Below are 24,626 nucleotides of genomic sequence, written 5' to 3'. Positions count from 1 at the left end.
CACTCCAGCCTGGGCAACAGAGCAAGAGTCCACCTCAGAAAAAAAAAAAAAAAAAAAAAAAATTTAGTAAAACTCCAGAGCTTTAGAACAAAGGTACTAAATAATCTCAAAGAACATTATCATCCAAGTTATATTAGTGATTTCGCTTTCTTTAAAAAAAAAATTTATTAGAGATGGAGCCTCTTGATGTTGCCCAGGCTGGCCTCAAACTCCTGGGCTCAAGCAATTCTCCAGCCTCAGCCTCCCAAGTAGCTGGGACTATAGAATATGCCACCATGCCCAGCTTTATTTTGCTTTCTAGTGTGCCTTTTTGTAGTAAGCATAAGCATGCCTTCCATCTGTGATACCCTTTCCAATATTTTATTTATCTCACATCACTAAGAAGATAAATTTATACAGCCACGGCTCTGTGCCAGACATTATTTAAGAAGTTATTTCACGCATTATCTCATCTACTTTCACAAAACAACTCTAAAATAGGTATCATCTCCATTTTATAGATGAAAAACCTGAGGCTCACTTGCCCAAAGTGTCACAGCTAGCAAATGGAACTGAACCAAGATTTAAGCAGCCTGACTCCAAAACCCATGTTTCGTCTACTAAACCTCTTCCATATTAATTGCTCCTCCGTATTAATTACATCATTAGGGTGGCTTTTCGATGCTCTCAGCTGCCCATCAGTACTCAAGCTTCCTGAGGGCAGGGATTCTATTTTGTTAACTGCTGTGTTCTCAAAGCCTTGAACAATGCCTCATATGTAAAGATACTAATAAATATGTGTTGGATGCATGTATGAATGAGTGATGTCTACTCCAGGGTGGATTGCCAAAGGGGACTTTCCCTGTCATATCTAAACCATCCCTTTATTCTTCTACATTCTCAAGTCACTCCAATTTCTTCTTCCCATCAACTCCAAACTTCTTGGAAGAATAGTCTTCATTTGCCACTTCCATTTCCTTACCCTCGATTTACCTCTTAAAGCTTAGGTTCTTGCTTTTGACATCTCACCAGGAAGCCACTAGGGACCTCTAGTTAGCAAATCCACTGAACAAATCTCAGTCTTTATCCCCTTCATCCTGTCTGCAGAAGGTGGCAGTGTTGACTGCTCATTTTTTTGACTTCCATGAGGAACTCTACACTTTGGGTTCTTTTAACTCTGAAACCCCTTTCTCTCACTTCTCCTGTCTTATTCCCAGGTTCTATATTTGTATCTCCATCTTTTCTTTCTTTACCCTCTTTCCCATGACATTCAGATGGCTTCCACTGGCATCTTTATTTGGTGACTCGTCATTTCTTTAACAATGTGCCAGGCATGTTCCCATTGCTAGAAGTCACCCCTCTTCTAGTCCCCGTGATGCTGAAGAAACAAAGCAGCAGGAAACAGAAGCAAACATCCTTTCTTCACAGAGCTTGCATTCTAGTGGTACAAGATACGTCTCTATTCCACCTGGATGTCCCACACCTCTTGCGATTCAATATGCCCCAAATTAAACATCGTTTTCTTATGGGATCTGCTCTTCCTTCTGTTAATGGCACTGCTATCTTCCTATTGCCCTGAAAGAGACTCCAGAGTCATTTTTGAGCCATGTTTCCTCCTTGCCCCAACTTCCAAATCAGTTGCCAAGTTCTGCTGACAGTCACTGTGGTGACACTCTCTCACTCCTTCCTTCCCCTTCCCGTCTTCACTGAGTGAGTTCAGGCCTCATTACCTCTTGGTTATTGCTAATGGAGCTATGTCAGGGGTCCCTAAGACCACCCCCATGTTCAGTGATTCACTAGAAGGACTCAGCATAGAGGCATCCTCATAGCTAAGGTTTATTATGGTGAAAGGATACAAAAGAAAAGGCACATGGGGAAAACCCAGTGTAGGCTTCCAGGAGCCCTCTCCCAGTGAGGTCACATAGGATGTGCTGAATTTCTCCAGGAACAAGCTGTAACAATGTGTGAAATGTCTATCAGAGAGGTTAATTAGAGACTCGGTGCCTGGGGTGTTCACTGGATACTGGTACTGGTTTATGACTGGCATGTGCCAAAATTGCCGACTCCCAGAAGGAAAGCAGGTGTTGAGTGTAAAGCCACATTGCTTGTACAAATAGCACAGGCACAGCAAGCCTCTCTTACCGGTCAGGGAAAGTTGTACACCAGTGCAGGGAGCTGTTTATCAGTCAGGTTCCCAGATGCCAGCCAAAGTCCAACCTTGCAAACAGGCCTTCCTAAGGAAAGACTATCTCAGGCCTGCTGTGTTAACTCTTTTCTGCACGTGAGCCCTCTTCCTCCCCACTCCAGTCTTCCCTGCCGCCACCAGAGCAGCCCTGTTCTGTGCCTCTCAGAACTTTCCCTTCACAGACTCCTTCATGTTTGCCCTTCACAAGCTGACCACAGACTACCTTTCGATCTACCATTCTTTACCTTGTGGAGCCAAACTGAACTACTTACTTCTCTTGACCAATGGCTCACAGTTAGAAATGCCCTTTCCATTTTGTATTAGTCTTTCTCACGCTGCTGATAAAGACATACCTGAGACTGGGCAATTTACCAAAGAAAGAGGTTTAATGGACCTACAGTTCCACATGGCTGGGGAGGCCTCACAATCATGGTGGAAGGCAAGGAGGAGCAAGTGATGTCTTACATGGATGGCAGCAGGCAAAGAGAGAGAGCTTGTGCAGGGAAAATCCCCCTTGTAAAACCATCAAATCTTGTGAGACTTATTTACTATCACGAGACCAGCATGGGAAAGACCTGCCCCCGTGATTCAATTACCTCCTACTGGGTTTCTCCAACAAAACATGGGAATTGTGGGAGTTACAATTCAAGATAAGTTTGGTTGGGGACACAGCCAAACCATATCAGCATTCACCTGTGCAAGTCCAGGTCCTACTCACCTTTCATGGCTCAGGTCCAACACAGCTTCTTCCTAAAGCCTTTTCTAATCCATCCCTTCATTGCCAGATCCCCAAATAAGGATAGCTTTCCTCTGATCTGCCAGCCTAATTTTTTTAGTCTTTTGCTTATTATTATCCACCTTGTATTTTACTTGTTTAATTACAACTTTTGTTTCCCTACTTGTTTTAAATTTGGGAGGGAAAGGACTTTTATATCCCCATTAGTGCCAAAGAAGCATCTGTTTTCTAAGAGATCCTCTGAATATTTGTGGATGAAATTCCCAAATGCTGACAATGCCACTTGATGAACTTGTCCCTCTTTTGGCTGTAAATTTCTCTGGGGACCTCAAGTTATCTAGTCCCTGAGCACAGTTACCCAGAGAAGGCAGCCATATAAACTGAGCAGTGGCTCTAGAGCAGAGCAGAGGCTCTAGGGACAGACAGCCCTGGCATTGGTTTCTGAGTCTACCTTCAAAACTTTGGGACTACATTGACCTCACTAAGCCTCAGGGCCCTCATTCCTAAAGTGAGGCTAATAACAGTATGAGAATTAACCAAGAAAACACTTATAAAGTGCCAGGTCAGGCACATTACCCAGCTTGATAGGCCTTAATGCATACTTTATTTTACAAGAAACCAGCTGTCCTTGTAATTGCCACAAGTGTTCCACTGATTTTAACTGTTTGTTTTTTGATTTTGTTTTTAATCAGTTGGATCTACACAAGTGAAAAAGACTTGAATGGTAGTAGCCACTGGGGAATCATTGCAACTTATAGTGGAGCTGGCTATTATCTGGATTTGTCAAGAACAAGAGAGGAAACAGCTGCACAAGTTGCTAGCCTCAAGAAAAATGTCTGGCTGGACCGAGGAACCAGGGCAACTTTTATTGACTTCTCAGTGTACAACGCCAACATTAACCTGTTCTGTGTGGTCAGGTGTGTACTGAGGACACGCATCCCTCCTATTTTTGTGTAGTTGTACGTACATCCTATCCTGGGGTTGGCCAGAAAAACCTTTGCCTGCCGTTAACTAAATGAGGATGCCAAGGACCCAGACAGATAGCAAGGGAGGGGTAAAAACTGAAGGCTTATTGAAATAAAGGATATTTGAGGAAGGAAGTTGGGATCCTAGAATATTACAAGTTGGAAAGAACCTTAACTCTGGTCCAAGTTCATCTCAATGCTGGAACCTTTCCAGATAAGTATTGTGTTTTTCTAACATCTGTCCCTACCCATTATGAGGATGATCAGTGCCACATGTTCCATCACCAAGTCCCCTGCCCATCAAATCTTGATTCATTCCCTGGAGTTTCTCACTCTCAGATGAGCCTCTGCTATTAGCACACAAGCACAGTAATTGGAGTGCTTGTAGGATGCTCAGTAGGATACCCAGGTACCTGCTCATGCTAAGGGCGGTCAGAGTCACATAAAGTTCCTTCCTCAGATCCTGGGATGTTGCCATGATGACCCCTCTGGGAGACAGTAACGAAACTGACAAAGATTCCACTGGCTTGTCTGGGACCCAACTCCATTCATTTATTCAGCAAACATCTATTGGACACTTAATATGGGCTAGACATTGTTCTTGGCTCTTGGGACATGTCAGCAAACACAACAAAGATCCCTGCCTTTGCAGAGCTTGCCTCCAACCAGGAGGAGATAGAGAATAAACATTAAACAATAAACAATACAAATAATATAGTAGTTATTTTATTATATAATATATAAAATATTAGAAGGTGATAGGTACTATTAAAAAGAAGGAAAAAGCAGAGCAAGAGGGAGTCAGAGTTCACCCACTTTAATCTTCCTGGTGAGCATGTCAGCAATACCCAAACATCACTAACACGGATTATTGCATGTATATTTACACACAAGATAAGAAGGGTTTATTCTCATAATAGTCTTTGTCATCATTCTTGAGGTTAAGCTCAATTCTGCTCTACGTGGCTTGTTGGATTGTCCCAGTCCTTGTATTTAACAACGTTTGCAGAAAATAGTACCACATTAAATCAATTACAGGTTATCCCTTATCTAAAATGCTTCAGACCGGAATGTTTGAGATTTAAGATTTTTTTCAGATTTTGGAATGTCTGCATATATATAAAATGAGATATCTTGGGGATGGGACCCAAGTCTAAACACAAAATTCATTTATGTTTCATAAATGAAACTTCATGCATATAGCCTGAAGGAAATTTTATTTTTCCCTTAGGGATGTTGAATAAACTGTTGTGTGCCTGCATGTTGACAATGACCTGTCACATGAAGTCAGGTGTGGAATTTTCCACTTATGCTGTCATGTCGGTGCTCAAAAAGTTTGGGATTTTGAAGCATTTTATATTTCAGATTAGAAACATTCAACCTGTCCTTGCTCACAGTGGCAAAAAAAAAAAAAGAGAGAAGGAGGGAGGGAGGAATGAAGCTAGAAAGGAGGGAGGGAGGGAGGGGAAGGAGGAAGGAAGGAAGGAAGGAAGGAAATACTCAACCAATAGTCCAGTAGTAGTTATCACTAGAAATGAATGAAAATCTATTGCAGTTATTATTGAGTTTTTCCTAAGTATTCCAGTGAAGATCAAAAGAATAGAATAAAAAGGAAGAGAATAAAAACAGAGAGGCAACTCTGATATTTTAGTAGATTCTATTTAGAGAAGGTATTGAGTATTTCTTTTGCTTCCTCGTTTACTTTAAGGATAAACATTGTTAAGACAACTGCTTCATTTCTCTATACTGTTTTTCTAAGTTTCTGGAAGTGGTTGACTACTGCAGGGCCAGAATGGACCAGAGAAATGACTTGACTCTTGAAGGCCACTTCCTTCCCTTTTGAGTTCCCAATGAGGCTGTCACAAGACTCTTGGCTTCAGTGTTGCTCTCCTGAGTTTTTGGTTCTTACCCCTACTCTCCAACACATGAAATAGGAAAGAAAGAACAGGAAAACTGACAATGAAAAGGAAGGAAAATGTTCACACTTCTCTGACCAGTTCTAATTTACCATAGTCCCTGTTTTTACTTGATTATTGCTCATGCATGTGTCCTGGATGCTCAAGTTCCAGGTGCGGCTATCTGTCCTGTAATGGCAGAGATAATGATGGCTAGTAGCTGACTAAAGGGCTTTTAAATGTTTTAAAATGAAGCAGCTAGGGATTCTGTTTCTAGTTAGATAAGGAGTCTGTGTCATTAACTGAATCACCCACCTTTCTCAGTGTGACACTTACGAAATGGGGTTTGACCAAAAAAACCCTCAGTCCAGTTATGGTAAAGCGGTAAAGATCAGAGCCATTAGTATGGATGTAAAACAGTGTATGTTTTAGACAATCAGACATCTATTGAGTACACACCTATTCATTATAAGGCTCTGGGAAGAAGAGAGATTCCCTGGAGGACAAACTATTTGATGCTATTTAGGTTTTACCTAATGAACGAATGAGAGACTCAGTTCCTATCTTTACATATGTACAAAATATATCCTACTTCTCAACGAGATCACACAAGTTTTGAGTGGATGGCTTGTATTTCTTTATATTCTTCATGTTGCCTAGGAGAAGGACTTGAATTTAATAGAAGTCCTAGGGCCAGGCACAGTGGCTCACAACTGTAATTCCAGCACTTGGAAAGGCCCAGGCAGGAGTATCATTTGAGCCCAGAAGTTTGAGACCAACCTGGGCAAAAGGGCAAGACTCAGTCTCTGCCAAAAAAAAAAAAAATTAGTCGGGCGTCGTACTGCACACTTATAGTCCCAGCTACTCAGGGGTCTAAGGCAGGAGAATCCCTTGAGCCTTGGAATTTGAGGCAGCAGTGAGCTATGATTGCAACACTGCACTCTAGCCTGGGCAACAAAGCGAGTCCCTAGCTCTTAAAAAATAATAACAGAAGTCCTAGAAAAGTTTGTGTGTTGATTTACTTTTACATTAAAAGTATATGGCATTTTGAGCAGCATAAATATAGAAAAATAGAGGGAAGACTGAGCAGGAAGTACGCCTTTGGGACTGAAAGACCTCAGGAAGTCTTACTCCTTTGATGGCACAAAATTCTACAAGTATGGAATTATTAGCTATGATCAAAATGTTTTGCCACTAGTTTGAGGGGACTCATCGTAGCGGTTTAATTACCTTGTAGTGCACGAACAGAATAGATGGCCATCCGTTCCTGGCTATATTCATGTGTTGTTGTTGTTATTGTTTTAATTGTTCTTATTTCCATGCAGGTTATTGGTTGAATTCCCAGCAACAGGCGGTGTGATTCCATCTTGGCAATTTCAGCCTTTAAAGCTGATCCGATATGTCACAACTTTTGATTTCTTCCTGGCAGCCTGTGAGATTATCTTTTGTTTCTTTATCCTTTACTACGTGGTGGAAGAGATATTGGAAATTCGCATTCACAAACTACACTATTTCAGGAGTTTCTGGAATTGTCTGGATGTTGTGATCGTTGTGGTAGGTTTGAGAACAACACCAAATTTCCTATTCTGTCCTACAAGCATGTTAACTAGAGTCTTAGATCTCCTCAGCCTTGTGGATCTTGATATTCCCAAAAAAGAATCGAAAAGTCCCCTTCAAGTATATCAACTTCTGTTACTAATTATTTTCTCATTTTGCATGAGTAACTTTTCTGAGTATGAAGTGGAGAGGTATTTACAGTATGCTCTCAACCATGCTAATGAGAATATCTCAGTAATTCATATTTGGCTTTAGTATGCCACATGAGATGTGGAGGAGAAAACAGTTTTTTTTCTTTGTTTTTTTTTCACTAATGATATTTTTCTTCAACTGCTAGTAAAAATCAATTTGTATTTTCCTGCACATGTGTAAAGTTACAGCAAGAAAAACCTTGTCAGCCAGGTGTGGTGGCTCATGCCTGTAATCCCAGCACTTTGGGAGGCCAAGGCAGGAGGATCGTTTAAGCCCCAGAGTTCAAGACCAGCCCGGGTAACATAGTGAGACTCTGTCTTTACAAAAAAAAAAAATTTTTTTTAATTAGTCAGGCATGGTGGTACACACCTGTAGTCTCAGCTATTCCAGAGGCCGAAGTGGGAGGATCATTTGAGCCCAGGAGGTTGAGGCTGCAGTGAGCTGTAAATGCACCACTGTACTGCAGCCTGGGTGACAGAGTGAGACCTTGCCTTGAAAAGAAAAGAAAAAAGAAAAATCATCCTGAAAATATTTTGGGCGGCAGAGAAAACTTTCTGCAGTTTAAAATTTTCTGCAAATAGTGTACAGGGTATAAAATGTAAGTTATATTCATCAAAGTTTTCTGTATGAGGTACAAGAAATCAAAGGCAGGCCATGCATGGTGGCTCATACCTATAACCCAGCACTTTAGGAAACTGAGGTGGGAGGATCACTTGAGGTCAGGAGTTTGATACCAGCCTGGGCAACATAGTGAGACCCCCATCTCTAAAAAATAAGAATAAAAAATAAATCAAAGGCAGAGTCATAATCAAGACCATGACACCATGTAAATTCTGTGTCTGCCCTTGACTCTATTATAACTTCTAATATTTTTTCAAGATGTTTTCCTGTCATTCTTATCACTTAATTAAGCATCAGTCACTTCCTTCCTATGGCCTCAGTGTATAAAAGACATTTTACAAGCTTTTCTCCCTTCAGCAATAACAGGTAACCTTTCGCTAAGTCCAGTTTTACATTTAAGTATATAACAACATGTTTAATTGTTAGATGCTCACAAGCTTTGCTTGGCATAGGTGTACCATGTATTATTCTATGTCTTTCCTTCCCACTGCCTATGATAGCCATACCTTCTGAAATCTCAGTAAATAATGCACTACCCTATTAGCATTCTCTCTTCTGTTAGCCCTCCTCATGAGAATTATTCTTTCCCTCATCCCACGCCTAAAAATTCATTTGGCCTTTGTGAAGCATTTACATCAAGTCATTATTAAACTCTTCCCCGCTACAATTATTAATAGTTGATAAAATATAGAAAATATGTTATTCATATGTGAGTGAAAGAACACTTAAGGTATAAAAAAGAACTACCTGGCCATATATTGCATGGCAATAACAATATTAGCAGCGATAATAATTGTAATAGTAACAATAATAATGGCTAACACTTTAGAAGCTACTGTGTTAGGCATCTCTGGGTGCTTTTCATGGTACAGAAACTCATTTGTTCCTCATAGTAACACTGCCTCTCAAGCCATGGATATGTGCACTTTAGAAAGAGTTTTTACTTAAAGTAAAAATTCCTATAGAATAGATGGTGTTGACCTCATCAGGTCATGATGCAGTTAGAAGTGCATCCCATCTTTTATGATGGCCATATAACATCACACAAATCAAGATAAACCCTTGATCCCCAAATTCTCAATGTATTAATAATGAACAGAGTTACACAAGAATTTTAGCATTTAAGGAAACAGGAGAGACAATAATACTGGAAATAATTTTTCAGAATATTTCTGTTCAGAGTGATGGCAGAGCGCAGGCCATATACATTGACAATTATTCCAGAACACAATTATTGTTTGGAACTATAAGCATGCAAACCCTGCCTCTTGGCTTATATGGATTTATTTATATTTAGGCCATTGAAATAGTGGTAAAAAGGTAAGTATGATATGCTAATTAAGAACAAACTTCCTTTTTATTTTTTAACCAAAGAACTCAATATCAACAAAAGACTAGTCAGTGGTATTCACCCTTTCTGATCATACACACCTATCAGTGAAAGCTTTGACTACACACCCTATTGTATTATCTCTATTTGTAAATTGTATGCATACATTGGTGTAACAGGTACATCCGTAAAACATACACATACATAGAATTTTAAAGATTGGGATAAAAATTAATACAAATAGAATTCCAACACTTTCTTACCACCTACCTAGAAGTTGTAACACTTTCTTCCCATACCGCAGTGAATTGCCTTGTGCCGCTTTGGCTACCAATAGGAGAAAAGGCGATGATATCATGGAAATTGTCTCTTTGACTCAGCAGCCACAGCATTTTGCAAGTATTTCTTTGAAAACCTACTTCATCGTGCTTTTCAATTTTTTTTTTTTTTTAAAAACAACACTTAATACTGCCAGACAACAATTCAGACAGTGTGCTTTTTGTTTATAAAGAACAAGGAAGAGCTACTGGAATCCCACTTGTCCTTTGAAACATTTGCTGATCAAGTGTAGAAGTGAGGGCATGCTTTCTGGTCACCCATAGAACACACCCTGTGCTCTACTGGACCTTCAAACCAATGAAAAGAGCCAACACTTTTTGTTTTATCTAGCCAAAATTTGCTTATGTTTACCAAAACCTGAAAAGAAATTATATTTTAAATATAAATATAATGACCTCTTGAAATCACTTTGAAATTTTCTTTGTTTTCCTTTTTTGTTTCTCCAACATGTTCTGAAGTACACAGGCTGCATCAGTCAGCCATTTGTCCTGAGCAATAGTCTTTCAAAACTAGCAGAATTGCTTGAAAAAAGAAGACTATTAAGGAATTTAAACTCAAATAATTTGTTGACTGCTTGCTAGGTTTTACGGGGTAAAATGACTAATTCTTTTTTTTTTTTTTTTGAGGCAGAGTCTCGCACCATCCCCAGGCTGGAGTGCAGTGGCGTGATCTCGGCTCACTGCAAGCTCCGCCTCCCAGGTTCACGCCGTTCTCCTGCCTCAGCCTCCCTAGTAGCTAGGACTACAGGCACCCACCACCACACCCAGCTAATTTTTTGTATTTTTAGTAGAGATGGGGTTTTACCGTGTTAGCCAGGATGGTCTCAATCTCATGACCTCGTGATCCGCCTGCCTCAGCCTCCCAAAGTCCTGGGATTACAGACATGAGCCACTGCACCTGGCCTGACTAATTCATTTATTCCACGAGTATTTTCTGAGCACCTACTATGTACTTGGCACTATTCTAGGCACTGGGGATATAGGAATGAATAAAATAGCCCAAATCTCTACCCTCCTAATTTTCTGATATGGAGAGAAAGTTCTTTTATAGACAGGGATGAGAATCCCACAGAAAACTCAGGAGTGATGTAACATTGCAGATGCTCACAAAATCTCTTTCCTCATCTCTTCTTTCATCCCCTATTTGGAAGGAAAGGTTTCAAAGAAATTTAGCATATTATGACATTGTCGTATAAATGACCATCTTCTTCATAATTTTATAAACATTTGTCCTGTGCAGAGTAAAAACAACTGGACTACATAACAAATTATACCTGGTGAGAGTTGGGTGAAGAATTACCACTGGATCCAGTCCACCAACCCAAATGTTTTTCCACATGGATTAGTTGAGATGAGCTCCTCATCTCAGGAAAAGTCCTTGGTTCATATATTCCCACTGCAGGACTTCTTGAGCCCACTGTGTTCATCATTCCCACCACCAACACAAAAATACAAAACTGGCTCTGGAAATCCTTCACAGATAAGAAAAGGAAGATGGTGAGGTTGGCTTTTTAGCTGTGATCAGCAACCAGGCTGGTCTTTGCTATGAGAATCACATGGGGGACCATGATCTGGATGGCCATCTCAGGAAGGGAGGGCTAATGAAGTGGTCTCTGGTCATCATTCCTAAGAAGAGAGAATGGACAGCAAAGATTGCAGCACCTGCCACAGCCCACCTGCTGCAGATTCAGACCCCCCAGTGGGGCCAGGTGGTTATGACTAACCCCTAGCACTGTCTACATTTAGTGGTGATGGATGCCAAGGAGCGGGCAGTGTCCCCTTGGATCTGGTTCTAAAGCCTAGAACCAAAGCATATGTGGAAAGTTGTAGGGTCATGAGTTAAGGGACAGAAGTGAGCAAGAGAGAAGCCCTTGGCTCGTTTATTCCCACTGCAGGCCTTCTTAAGCCCTCTGTGTTCATCATTCCCATTGTCTTTCAAGCCCAAGTTCATTCTTTGTTCTCATGGGCACTCCTTTTTAGGATATCTTATGCCCCTCTTCACTTTATGTTGTGTGATACCAACTCTTCAGTAGTTTTTTGTATTATTTAACTTCATGTGTTTATCTGCTCTTGAACCAGAATATAAGTGTCTTAAGGGCAGGATTTATGTGGTTTACTTCTGTTTATTCCTCTTAGCCCCTCGCACAGTGCTGTATACATAGACATATTATACATACTATATTTTTGTTGAGCAAAGCGAAGAATGGCTGGCAGTTGGAGAATGAAGAGAAACTGGAAAATTTTAAATTTAAAAATCACAAAAACAAAGCAGGTTTAAGGCAAGAAAGCAAGAGGGTGGAAAGTGATTAAAATGAAGGTGGCAGAAAAAACAGAAAGCATTCCTCTTGGAGTTTGAGTCTATTGTAGTGTGATCTCTTCTGTGTATGCATGTACGTGTGTGTAATGCATATGTGCACAATGCATGCATGCATGCCTTCATTGGGTTTCTATTCCGAACTAAGGAAATGCAAGCAATATATTGTTTTACTTATTTTATGGCAGGGCTTAACACTTTCCATTTGAGTGAATGACTTTTAAGAATGACATTGGGTAAGTATAATGGTGAACCCTACAATTAATACATTGGTGAAGAAAAGTATACTAGTCATATTAAGGTACGTTTTATATTTCTAAAACACTGTAATAAAATTTAAATCTTTTGCTTTCCAGCTATCAGTGGTAGCTATAGGAATTAGCATATACAGAACATCAAATGTGGAGGTGCTCTTACAGTTTCTGGAAGATCAAAATACTTTCCCCAACTTTGAGCATCTGGCATATTGGCAAATACAGTTCAACAATATAGCTGCTGTCACAGTATTTTTTGTCTGGATTAAGGTAATTTTTAAATTTCATGTTCTACATTTTAAGTAATACTTTCTTCCAAAAATAATTGAGTTCCACAAAGTCATAGAATACTTGAATTCGAAATTCAAGTGACTGGCCAGAGCTACTCCATATTTACTTGGTTTTGAGACAGGGTCTCACCCTGCCACCCAGGCTGGAGTGCAGTGGTATGATGACAGCTCATTGCATCTTCAACTTCCCAGGTTCGAGCGATCCTCCTACCTCATCCTCCGAAGTCACTGGGACTACAGGCATGTGCCACTATATCCAGCTAATTTTTAAATTTTTCTGTAGAGACAAGGTCTCACTATGTTGCCCAGGCTGGTCTTGAATTCCTGGGTTCAAGTAATCCTCCCACTTCTGCCTCCCAAAGTGCTGGGATTATAGGCATGAGCCACCATACCAGGCCTTATATTTTACATATGAAGTAAACTATTGAGACTCATATGATCATTCCTCTCACTGTCAATGATATACTTCTCCTGCTATCTGAATTAGTGCAAGATCAGTCCCTATAGGTTTTGTTTAACAAATGCAGTAAGAGGCCTTTCAGTGTGTTAGCTGGGCCTGGGGCCCGGGGCTGCTCTGACACAGAGGCAGGTCTGAGTTTTACCTGATATGAGATGAACAGGTGAAGGAAAAGGAACTCAGAGAGAGAGAAGGATCAGGTGGAGGGAAGGGGAGAGTTGCTGCACTTGGAAGTGCTTGCTGGAAGGAATCGCCTCTTTTCCAGGTAGAGGCTGTAAGGGAAGCTTTACCTAGAATTAAGGTTGGAACAGACACCGCTTCCAAATAGTTCCTTCCTCACTCATTTCCTTATCGTCTCAAGACATAATGTGCATTTCCATGTGTGTGAAAGGTTATGACATTTCATATACAATGAGCCTCAATTCTGGAGATGGAGGAAATTTCAATAATTCTCAGGCAGCAGCTGCCGTCCCGTCACCAGCACAGGCTCTGATTGTGTCGTCCAGACGTAACTACTAGCCACATGTGCCTATTTAAATTCACATTTAAATTAATTAAGCTTAAATACCATTAAAAATGCAGTTCCTTGGTCCTACTGGCCACACGTTAAGTGTTCAGTGGCTATATGTGGCTACTCTCTAGGACAATGGAAATGTAGAACATCTCCATCATCACAGAACGTTCTCTTGAACAGCACTGTTCTAGAAGGTACTTACCCATTATGTACTTTCCTGAGTTGGTATTCATACCTAAAAGGCCTGAGGTTTATCAAAAGGCATAGATCCAGAGCAGGCACGGTGGCTCATGCCTGTAATGCCAGCATTTTGGGAGGCCAAGGTAGGCGAGTCCTCTGAGCCCAGGAGTTCAAGACCAGCCTGGGCAACATGGCAAAACCTCATCTCTATTAAAAATACAAAAATTAACTGGGGGTGGTGGCACTTGCCTGTAGTCCTAGCTACTTGGGAGGCTGAGGCGGGAGGATTGCTTGAATCCAGAAGGCAGAGGTTGCAGTGAGCCAAGATCGCGCCACTGCATTCCAGCCTGGGCAACAAAGTGGGACCCTGTCTCAAAAAAAAACCAAAAAAATGCATAGACTTTATCCTGTATTTCTCATGCTATTTATTTATTGACATGCTTGTTCAAGAGAAACCATCACTAAAGCACAAAACCTTGATTGCAACATAGTAATAATAATAGTAATAATAATCAAATAGCAAAAATAATGATAGTAATAAGAATGTTCTGTGGTGATGGAAATGTTCCATATTTCCATTGTCCTAGGCAGTAGCCACTAGCCACGTATAGGCATGGAACACTTAACATATGGCTAGTGGGACCAAGGGACTGAATTTTTAATTGTATTTAATCTTAATTAATTTGAATTTGAATTTAAATAGCTGCACATGTTTGGATAGCACAGTCAGAGCCTGTGCTAGTGACAGGATGGCAGGTGCTGCCTGAGAATTACTGAAGTTTCCTTGATTATTATTAGTTTAATAATAATAATCAAGATAGTAATAATAAGATCTCAGCTGGGCACAGTGGCTCATGCACTTTGCGAGGCTGAGGCGGGCGGATCACCTGAGGTCGGGTTTGAGACCAGCCTGGCCAAGATGGTGAAACCCTGTCCCTACTAAAAATACAAAAAAAAAAAATTAGCTGGGTGTGGTGGCATGTGCCTGTGATCCCAGCTACTTGGGAGTCTGAGGCAGGAGAATCACTTGAACCCAGTAAGCGGAGGTTGCAGTGAGCTGAATTGTGCCACTGCACTCCAGCCTGGGCAACAGAGCCACACTTAGTCTCAAAAAAAAAAAAAAAAAAAGATCTCAAATGCATTGGGATTGTATTAAGTAATGTGATTACAGCAATCCTCAAAAAATATTTCACTGGCCAGAAACAATATATAACAGACCTTTAAGTAAACTTCTAGAGATTTACCTGCAACATGTGTCTCAGGCTGTTGTGTTTTATTTAGTGCTTCTCTTGGAAATGTCTTGCCCCTCCGTACTTTATCATTAAGGTCTTTAAGGCGGGGATCATGACTCCACTTCTAATATCTCATCATGTGCTCTTCCACTGAGGCTTCTACCTAAAGCTACACAATCTGGGCAGCCATCCTCAGTGCCTTCTCTACCAACATGCTCAATATGGCTTTGTAGTCAGGCAGAGCATGGTTCACTACCAACATGCTCAATATGGCTTTGCAGGGTTCACTGTCTACCAATAGGGTTCACTATCTACCAACATGCTCAATATGGCTTTGCAGTCAGGCAGAGCAGGCTTTGCAGTTCAGGCAGAGCAGCTGGCTGCAGGCTCCAGCTGACTCCTGGGGATAGAATGCCAATATTTCAGACATTGCAGAGATTTGAGGCAATGTACATAAAGCCCTCCACACATAACTGATGCACAACAAATGACAATATTATGCAACAAGAATTTCCTGGGGGGTTTTATAATTAATTTTTATTTGTGTGGAGTTTTTTTCACTCTCTTTTACTTTAATCATTTCTGGGGGGAAAGCATCACTAGTCACAGTTCATGGCAGCCTCGACCTCCCAGGTTCAAGCAACCCTCCCACCTCAGCCTCCTAAGTAGCTGAAACCACAGGTGTGTGTCACCACACCTGACTAATTTATTTTTATTGTTTAGTGAAACAGAATCTTGCCGTATTGCGCAGGCTGATCTTAAAGTCCTGGGCTCAAGCGATCCTCCTGCCTCAGTCTCCCAAAGTGCCAGGATTATAGATGTGAGCCACTGCAGTCAGCCTTTTTTTTTTTTAATTGTAGTGATAAACATAGCATAAAACCTACCATTTTAACCGTGTTTAAGTGTACAATTCAGTGGCATTAAGTACATTCACAGTGTTGTGCAACCATCACCATTATGCATTTTCAGAACTTTTTCATTATTCTAAACTGAAACTTTGTATCTATTAAACACTGACTCCCAATTCCCCCCAGTCCCTGGTAACCTCCATTCTACTTTCTGTCACTATGAGTTTGACTATTCTAAGTACCTCATGTAAGTGGAATCATACAGTATTTGTCCTTTTGTGTCAGGCTTATTTCACTTTGCATAATGTTTTCAAGGTTCATCCATGTTGTACCGTGTCAGAATTTAATTTCTTTTCAGAATGAAATAATGTTTTATTATGTACAGTCACACCACTTTGTTTATCCATTCATCTATTGATCAGTCTTCTCTCTCTTTTACAGCTTTTCAAATTCATCAATTTTAACAGGACCATGAGCCAGCTCTCGACAACCATGTCTCGATGTGCCAAAGACCTGTTTGGCTTTGCTATTATGTTCTTCATTATTTTCCTAGCATATGCTCAGTTGGCATACCTTGTCTTTGGCACTCAGGTCGATGACTTCAGTACTTTCCAAGAGTGTATGTAAGTATATATGAAATTAAGAAGAAAAATTTAATCAGAGTTGTCACTGCTTCTCAAGAATAAATCTTCATATGAGGTTGCTATATGACCATCAAGTATTTAAAACTAGTTATTTTAAATAAGAATTAATTACCTTTTCCCAAAACATCGATCTACCAATGCAAAGAAGACGATGCTTAAGATAGCAGCCCAAAGTAGTAAGATACAGTTAACAGCCATAGGAAACCAACACTGTTCTAAAGACTGAGGTTCTCTTTGCACCAAATGCAGATGGTAGCTTCTAGAAGGCTGTTTGCCTATATTCTTACTCCTGCTGAATATTGTTGCCATATATTTAGAACTTCAAGTTATTTTCTAAGGAAAAAAGCAAGATATTTCTAATATTCTAGGGTAAACTCAGACCAGTACAAGAATTTTCAGGTTTTTTTCCAAAGATCCCAAATGTGAAATAACAAAAAGCAGCCAATGTCAGATTTCTATGCCATTTAGAAAGGAGTTAGTTTAAAAAGGAATGGAAGTGATAGAGTTTCGTGCATAGATATCTCTAATTAATATTGCTGTTGATAAAAGCGATTTTACTAAGACCCAGCACTGACAACATTTAGCCACTTTGACCCCATTTTAAGTACATGTCAGAATATTGGATCTTTGAGCACAAACCATTTTGGGTTTTGGGCGGGAGTTGTTGTTTTGTTTTGTTTTTGAGGCGGGGTCTTGCACTGTTGCCCAGGCTGGAGTGCAGTGGTGTGATCATAGCTCACTACAGCCTTGAACTCAGCTGCCTCAGCCTGCTGAGTGGCGGGGACTACAGGTGTATGCCACCATGCCTGGCCAAGTTTTTACATTTTTTTATGAGAATGGATCTCACTGTGTTGCCCAGGGTGGTACTGAACTCCGGGACTCACACTATCCTCTCACCTCAGCTTCCAAAAGTGCTGGGATTACAGGCATGAGCCACCACACCAGGCCCTTTTCTTTTTTTTAAAGAAATTTTTAACTTTAGACCCAGGGTGACTGTTGTCAAGGTTTAGAGTTAACATGTTTTACCTAGATTATGTGTTGAATTGTTATAGCCAATTGCTTTATAAGTTATTGAATAATAATTGTATTTTCTTTTGTTGTTGTTGTTATTTTTGCTTTTTGAGATAGAGTCTCGTTCCATCCCCCAGGCTGGAGTGCAGTGGTGCAGTCTCAGCTCACTGCAACCTCTGCCTCACGGGTTCAAGCGATTCTCCTGCCTCAACCTCCCGAATAGCTGAGATTACGGGTGCCCGCCACCACGCCCAGCTAATTTTTGTGTTTTTAGTATAGACGGGGTTTCACCATGTTGGCCAGGCTGGTCTGGGATTCCTGACCTCGTGATCCGCCCGCCTCGGCCTCCCAAAGTGCTGGAATTACAGACGTGATCCACTGCACCCGGCCTGTATTTTCTTTTTAACCAAATGGAAATAACCTCTGTAGCATGAAAGCATTTTATTATTATTGCAGAAGGCTTTAATTGCTGATATAAGTAGCAAGACTTTTTAAATGGGATTGACAATTTTCTGTTATTTGGCAGCTACCTATACTGCTAAAAAGGTCCAAAAATATGAAATCATCTTTAAGAAATGTTGCATCTACTACTGGACATTCTTTGTTTTTGTATTGTGGTGTTTTGTTTTATTTTTATAGCTTCACTCAATTCCGTATCATTTTGGGCGATATCAACTTTGCAGAGATTGAGGAAGCTAATCGAGTTTTGGGACCAATTTATTTCACTACATTTGTGTTCTTTATGTTCTTCATTCTTTTGGTATGTACATTTTTATTTATAGTGAGGTTCAATTTAAACTTCATATTCATAAATCTTTGTCTTCTCTTTTCTCTCACACTCTATGTCCTATCGTTTTTAAATAAAGACTCAGGAAGTAGAAAAACGTGTGGATGTTGGAAAACTTGTTTTCCTTTTATTCACAGTTTTAAGACTTATATCAAATACCTTTTCCGTGGTCTTTCATTGATCCGTATATATGTGTCTATTCAATGCAAAAAAAATTAGATCTTTTCCATGGTCTTTCATTTCTCTCTATATATGTATCTATTTGACGCAAAAAAGAAATTAGATCAAATACAAATTTATAAAGATACCTAAAATAGTGCTTTGCCTAAAAAGTAGAACATGCTTACATGCTTTTTAAACATGTGTCAGCACTTTTGTAGTCACTTGCTAGCATGACTTTTCTCTCTTCTGTTCTTTTTAAAAAATAAGAACTGAAAAGCAAGCTAGATCTAGGATGTCAAGAGTAATAGTTGAGTGAATCATCGCATGTCAAAATTAGGATATTCTGTTTCAAATTATTTATATCCCATTCATCTAGAGACTGCCTACAGAGAATATTCGAATAATTAAGTTTAAAACTAAATGTTACAATGAATGGAAATTACATTAAAATTATTTTCAAAAATAATTTGATTCTCTTGATTTGGTGCAAATGAACATTTTTAATGTTTTTGCCCTAAGTTAATTAAGATTTTTTTTAAGGTGTTTTGTATTTTTTCTTAACATTTATGTATTCACTTGTCTACTGAGAAGGTGTTAAGCCAGCTTAATTTAGGCGGTATTTTTCATCTAAACACTAACAGTCATCTTAAGAACAATTTTCTTAAGAAAATAACATTTTTTCATTTCAATAAATTGTGTAAAGATCCCTTGAGGAAGGTTGAGTGATCACATTTTCAGCAATTCAGTGTAATAACGCTAACGTCAGTCCAGGTATTACTGGTTAAGTGTATGGTATTTATTGATTGGGTATTAGATGTACTATATTAATTTCCTATTTTTTTAACTATTTTTTTTCTGGGGAGACACAGCCTCTGGTGTAAAACAAAGGCATGTTCCCTAGCTGTACTTTAACAGGACTGAAAAGGTCAGGAATATTATTCAAGTCCATATGTATCTTGCTGTATGCATGGATTATGGCTCGTGTTTAAACTTACACCTCTTAAGCTTCTTCTTCCTATCATACATTAAAGAAAACAATAGAGAGAAGAATAAGCCTTTGTTACTCTACCGTTGATAGTACTTTGGATTCTAGAGTACCTGAATCTCTACTAAGAAAGCAAAAACCAGGAATTGAGAGTCCTGCACCGGACCCTTCAGTTGATCTCAGGCCACCTAGTTTTCTCCGTTTATCAATCTGCCAAACAAAGGATAGATAGAATCGTGGCAACTGGAAATGCTCAAATGTGGAGTTGTTTGAATGTGGTCCTTTAGTAGGCAGCCGTCTTACCAGATCTAGAGTATTCAGTCATCTTACCAGATCAGTCACCAGAACATGACAAGAAGCTCTTAGTTTCTATCTTTATACTAAAATTGTTTTTTGGACGACGGCACAAAAAAGAATTGCTCTCCTAGCACCTCCCAGAGATACAGATGGATGGATGGATGGATGGATGGATGGATGGATGGATGGATGGATGGATAGATACATACATACATACATACATACATACACACATAAATAGCTACATAGATAGAAGTCTACTTTCAATACACACCTGTCTTTTAAGAAAATGACAAGCTGAGCATAGGGTTAGCCACCTTTCTGAGCTGATTGCCTGGTGTTAGTTTATTGCCCCTGTTTAACAAGAAGGCACAGTGTTATGAAGTGGCTCAACTGAACCAGGATAACCCCACTCTTCCCCACATCAACAGGAAAGACACCCTGGTACAGGTGTCCATCTGACAATTAAGCGAACCTTGGGAGACAGGATGGAGAGGAGGGTGAGCTTCCTCTTCCCACACCTTCAAGAGCCTTTCTCAAGCACTTCCTATTTTTTGAAATCTCTTTAGAGGTCCCAGCCTTTGATCCATTTCAATTAAGATATTGGCATGCATTAGTTAACAGCCACTTGGAAGCAAAACTAGAACATTAGATCCCTGAGTTGGAAGAGAGAAGGGAGAAGATGTTACTTGGACTGCAGTTATCTGCACTTGGAATTGAGCATTTAGTCAAAAACTTATATGTATTCTATATTATATTCTCATTTCTGCTACAGAATTGTAAACAATATTCTTCCTTAATACAGAGGTTAATAGCCAACTAAAATAAGAGCGTTCTCATTTGTTCATTTCTCAACCATTTAATAAGTATTTACTGAGCCACTATATCCATGTGTATATATATAAAACATATATATACACACATATATAATATATATTATATATACATATGTATATATAATCTATATATAATATGTACTGTATAATACACCTTGTAGTGTTTTTTGTGGATTGTGTACTATGAGGTAGTATGTTAGATACTGCCAGTACCAGGGTAAGGAAAACAGCCTGATTCGGCCTTAAGAAGATTCCTCAGACTTGGGGGAAAACAGACATTATCAAATAGAAATACTTGCAAACCACGGTTATGTGTTAAAAAGGAAAAACAAAGGAAGAGCATGTAAAAAAAGTGGGGGGACCTGATCTCCTGGATACAGTGCTTTGAGAAAGTCTGTTGTTGGAAATGCAGACCATTACTACTGGGGAAGAGAAAGATCAGAAAAATGAACTCACCATTACCGAATGGTAATAGTAGCTGTCAATTAGGTAGCACTTACCTGCATCAGGACCTGTCCTGAGCACTTTACATAGATTGTCTCACTAACCAGCCCAACAAATATGTAAGGGAGATACTATTATTTTTCCCATTTTATTAATGTAAAACAAGTAATTCTTTAAAATTAGACTGAGAAAAGTGAAGCGACAATCTTAGCAGTGCTAGGACTGAAACCCGAGTTTGCTTGACTCCAAAGCCTATCTCTCTTTCAGAAACTTTCTTTACTATCTTCCTACTAGGCCTGCTGTATTCCTGTTTGCAACAGCCTTTTAAACTCTTCAAAAATGTGTCCTGTAAATTTCGTATATGATTATATAAAAAAGCTTGGAATAAGCCTACAGTTCTACTTATCTGTGTTAACCGTTGAAATTTGAAGAGCTTTTTAGAATTCTATACCCTCCAGTAGTGTATGTAAAAGTTTCTAAATATAGAGAACATAGATAAGCAAAAATAATATTAAATAAAATAATCTCACCATTCATAGGTAAATATACTAATATTTTGTTGTATTTTATTCTTGTATCTTTTCACAAAGTATATCACAACATTTTTCCTGTGGCATGACTTAAGGGAGAAAATAATCTTCCCAAAACATGTGGCAGCAAAACTGTTAATTTATGACATCAGGCCGTGCACAGTGGCTCACGCCTGCAATCCCAGTACTTTGGGAAGCCGAGGCGGGCAGATCACTGGAGGCCAGGAGTTTGAGACCAGCCTGACCAACATGGTGAAGCTCCGTCTCTACTAAAAATGCAACAGTTAGCCAGGCGTAGTGGCACATGCCTGTAATCCCAGCTACTCAGAAGGCTGAGACTCAAGAATTGCTTGAACTCAGGAGGCAGAGGTTGCAGTGAGCTGAGATCACACCCCTGCAGTCCAGCCTAGGCAATATAGTGATATTCTTGTCTCAAAAAAAAAAAAGTGTTTTTTAGTAAATAAATATTAATTTATGTCTTCATAAAGCACTCAGGGAAAAAAAAGGATAAACAAAAAGACGTGTCAGTTTTTTTATTGATATTTCCAAATTATGTTTCTTCCTTTAATTTTTGCCCTCCTTTCATTTACAAACAGAATATGTTTTTGGCCATCATCAATGATACTTACTCTGAAGTGAAATCTGACTTGGCACAGCAGAAAGCTGAAATGGAACTCTCAGATCTTATCAGAAAGGTAGGAAAAGCCTTAATTCTCAGAATTCTTCTGTTTCTGACATAAAATGAGCATTGTCTCAGCCAGATTTTCAAATCAACATTGATCCACTGAAATTGTTGAAATAATACATCAATATATTTCAGGAATAATTTAAATGTTCCCTATCTTGGAGTCTTGATGGATGTACTGCTATCTTGAATTTTAATTCTGGGAATCCTTTTGTGTCCTGGAATTAAATTTTCAATAATTTTTTGACACTTTAAGAGCTGAGCTGAAGGTTCATTACCTTTATTATTTTGACATCTACTCTAGCTGGCTCTCACTTCAGGATCCTGAGTTGAGAATAAACTAGAAGGGAAGATTACCTAAAGGAATTCCCACCTCTTCTATCTCAATTACCATTTAAAAAAAAAAAAAAAGTTTTAGAGGAAAATACTTAGTAGTTCACCCTTTACCCTTGACCTTCCGTGGCAGTTTTAAAATAAGCAAAGGAAAAGATTCATGAATTCAGGTCCTAGCCTGGGGCCTGAGAACTTTCACTTATGCACCGTCTCAGGAAGGGTTTCATTGTTAAATAGAAGGGCAGGACAGGAAAGTTGGGCCTCTTTGTTCTTCTCAATGTAACTTCTTTATTTGGTTTAAAGTATAAAATGTATACAGCAACAAATAACCACATTTAAAATACACAGTTTGTTTCCCAACATCATTTTGCTAAGCCATAGTGACTCCTGAACTAGTTTTTTTTTTTTTATTGCCAAGCCTTAGGATTATGTTATCTGTGATTTATGTTGCGATAGAAAACTTAAGCCTCTTAAAACAAAGTCCTTGGGATGGGACCTAAGAGTCACATTATCTTGATTCTGCATAACAGTTGCTTACATATTAGCAAATCTCCAGTGTGTATGCAAGCACTCCTCATTTGGCACAATTCTGATACACACAAACTTCGGTTACCCCAGTTTTGTTATGTGACACCACCTTCAACAACACAGTTCACATTTCAGTTATCACAGTATATTAACTGTGAGTAACAGCACAAAGTACAAACTCCACTGCTCGCTCTTCAGTGTATAGATCAGTTACCTGAGTAACAGATGTGCAGGCTGAGCAGGCTCACTGGCAACAAGAGCAAAACTCCGTCTCAAAAAAAAAAAAAAGAAAAGAAAAAGAGAATGGGCTAGCAAAGAAGTGAATAATGGTAACCCTGGAAGTGAAATTCAAAACAGAGTAATGGATTTATAGAAGAAATAGCTGAGTGAAGAAGAAACGGGAGTGTTGACACTGCGATCATTCAAGATATCCAGATATGGAACCAGAAGAACTTAGGGCACGTCTATCAACTTGAATGAGGAAAATAGGTGTGACAAAACGGATGAAGATGTCTTGAGGAAATGATGCCTGCAAAAAAACTTCGCATTAAGGGAACTCTTATTAGAGATAATTCACAATAATGAAAGTCCAAAAGAAAAAATGTTGGGGCTGGACATGGTGGCTCACTCCTAGAATCCCAGCACTTTTGAGAGGCCAAGGTGGGTGGATCACTTGAGGCCAGGAAGTCGAGACAAGCCTGATCAACATGGTGAAGCCCCGTCTCTATTAAAAAATACAAAAATGAGCCAGACGTGATGGTGCACACCTGTAATCTCAGCTACTCGAGTGGCTGAGGCATGAGAATCACTTGACAACCAGGGAGGCGGAGGTTGCCGTAAGCCGAGATTGCACCCCTGCAATCCAGCCAGGGTGACAGAGTAAGACTGTGTCTCAAAAAAAAGAAAAGAAAAATATGTTGGAAGCTGATCCACATTTAAGAAGGAATATGACAATTCACTAATGCATAGAAAAGAAGTTCACTCCACACATTGTAAAGTGTACAATGTAATATTATCCAATGAAAACAAGGCAAGTGCTATTTAAACTACTCTGGATACATTTTTTACAAAGAAATAAAACACTTTAGTTTTTAATGTTTCTAATGTTTTATATTTTAGTGTATTAAATCAATATTAGTTTTCTTCTTTTTTAAGCTCCCTATACATTTATAACTGACACTAAGGGAGTGTTTAATGTTTTGATTAAAAGTTTTATAGATCACAGAACAATTGTAATTCTTCCCACTGATTATTCAGATCATTTGGCACAATTTCAGCCTGCATGGTCACCTACAGTGCTGCACTATGTGCAAAGCAAGGTCAGGTCTGAAGTTTGCTAGTGAAAAATCCTTGGCCAGGGACAGTGGCTCACGTCTAGCACTTTGGGAGGCTGAGGTGGGCGGATCGCTTGAGCTCAGGAGTTCGACACCAGCCTGGGCAACATGGTGAGACCCTATCTCTACAAAAAAAAAAAAAAAAAAAAAAAAAAAAAGTTTT

At 39.4% G+C, this 24,626-nt stretch overlaps 1 protein-coding gene across 1 annotated transcript in view; it reads left to right on the top strand.

The window, feature by feature from the left end:
- PKD2 (polycystic kidney disease 2 (autosomal dominant)) overlaps positions 1 to 24,626 on the top strand; it is a 58,387-nt gene that overhangs the window by 20,771 nt on the left and 12,990 nt on the right. Inside the window, exons 4-9 of the mRNA XM_011990730.1 lie at positions 3,593 to 3,817; positions 7,086 to 7,314; positions 12,469 to 12,636; positions 16,329 to 16,510; positions 18,182 to 18,302; positions 22,180 to 22,278. Of these exons, the coding sequence (XP_011846120.1) occupies positions 3,593 to 3,817; positions 7,086 to 7,314; positions 12,469 to 12,636; positions 16,329 to 16,510; positions 18,182 to 18,302; positions 22,180 to 22,278 (1,024 nt within the window). The remainder of the gene's footprint in view (positions 1 to 3,592; positions 3,818 to 7,085; positions 7,315 to 12,468; positions 12,637 to 16,328; positions 16,511 to 18,181; positions 18,303 to 22,179; positions 22,279 to 24,626) is intronic.

Source organism: Mandrillus leucophaeus, unplaced genomic scaffold, assembly GCF_000951045.1.
Source record: "Mandrillus leucophaeus isolate KB7577 unplaced genomic scaffold, Mleu.le_1.0 Scaffold381, whole genome shotgun sequence".
Classification (NCBI taxonomy): domain Eukaryota; kingdom Metazoa; phylum Chordata; class Mammalia; order Primates; family Cercopithecidae; genus Mandrillus; species Mandrillus leucophaeus.
This window is presented reverse-complemented; position numbering and strand designations above follow the sequence as displayed.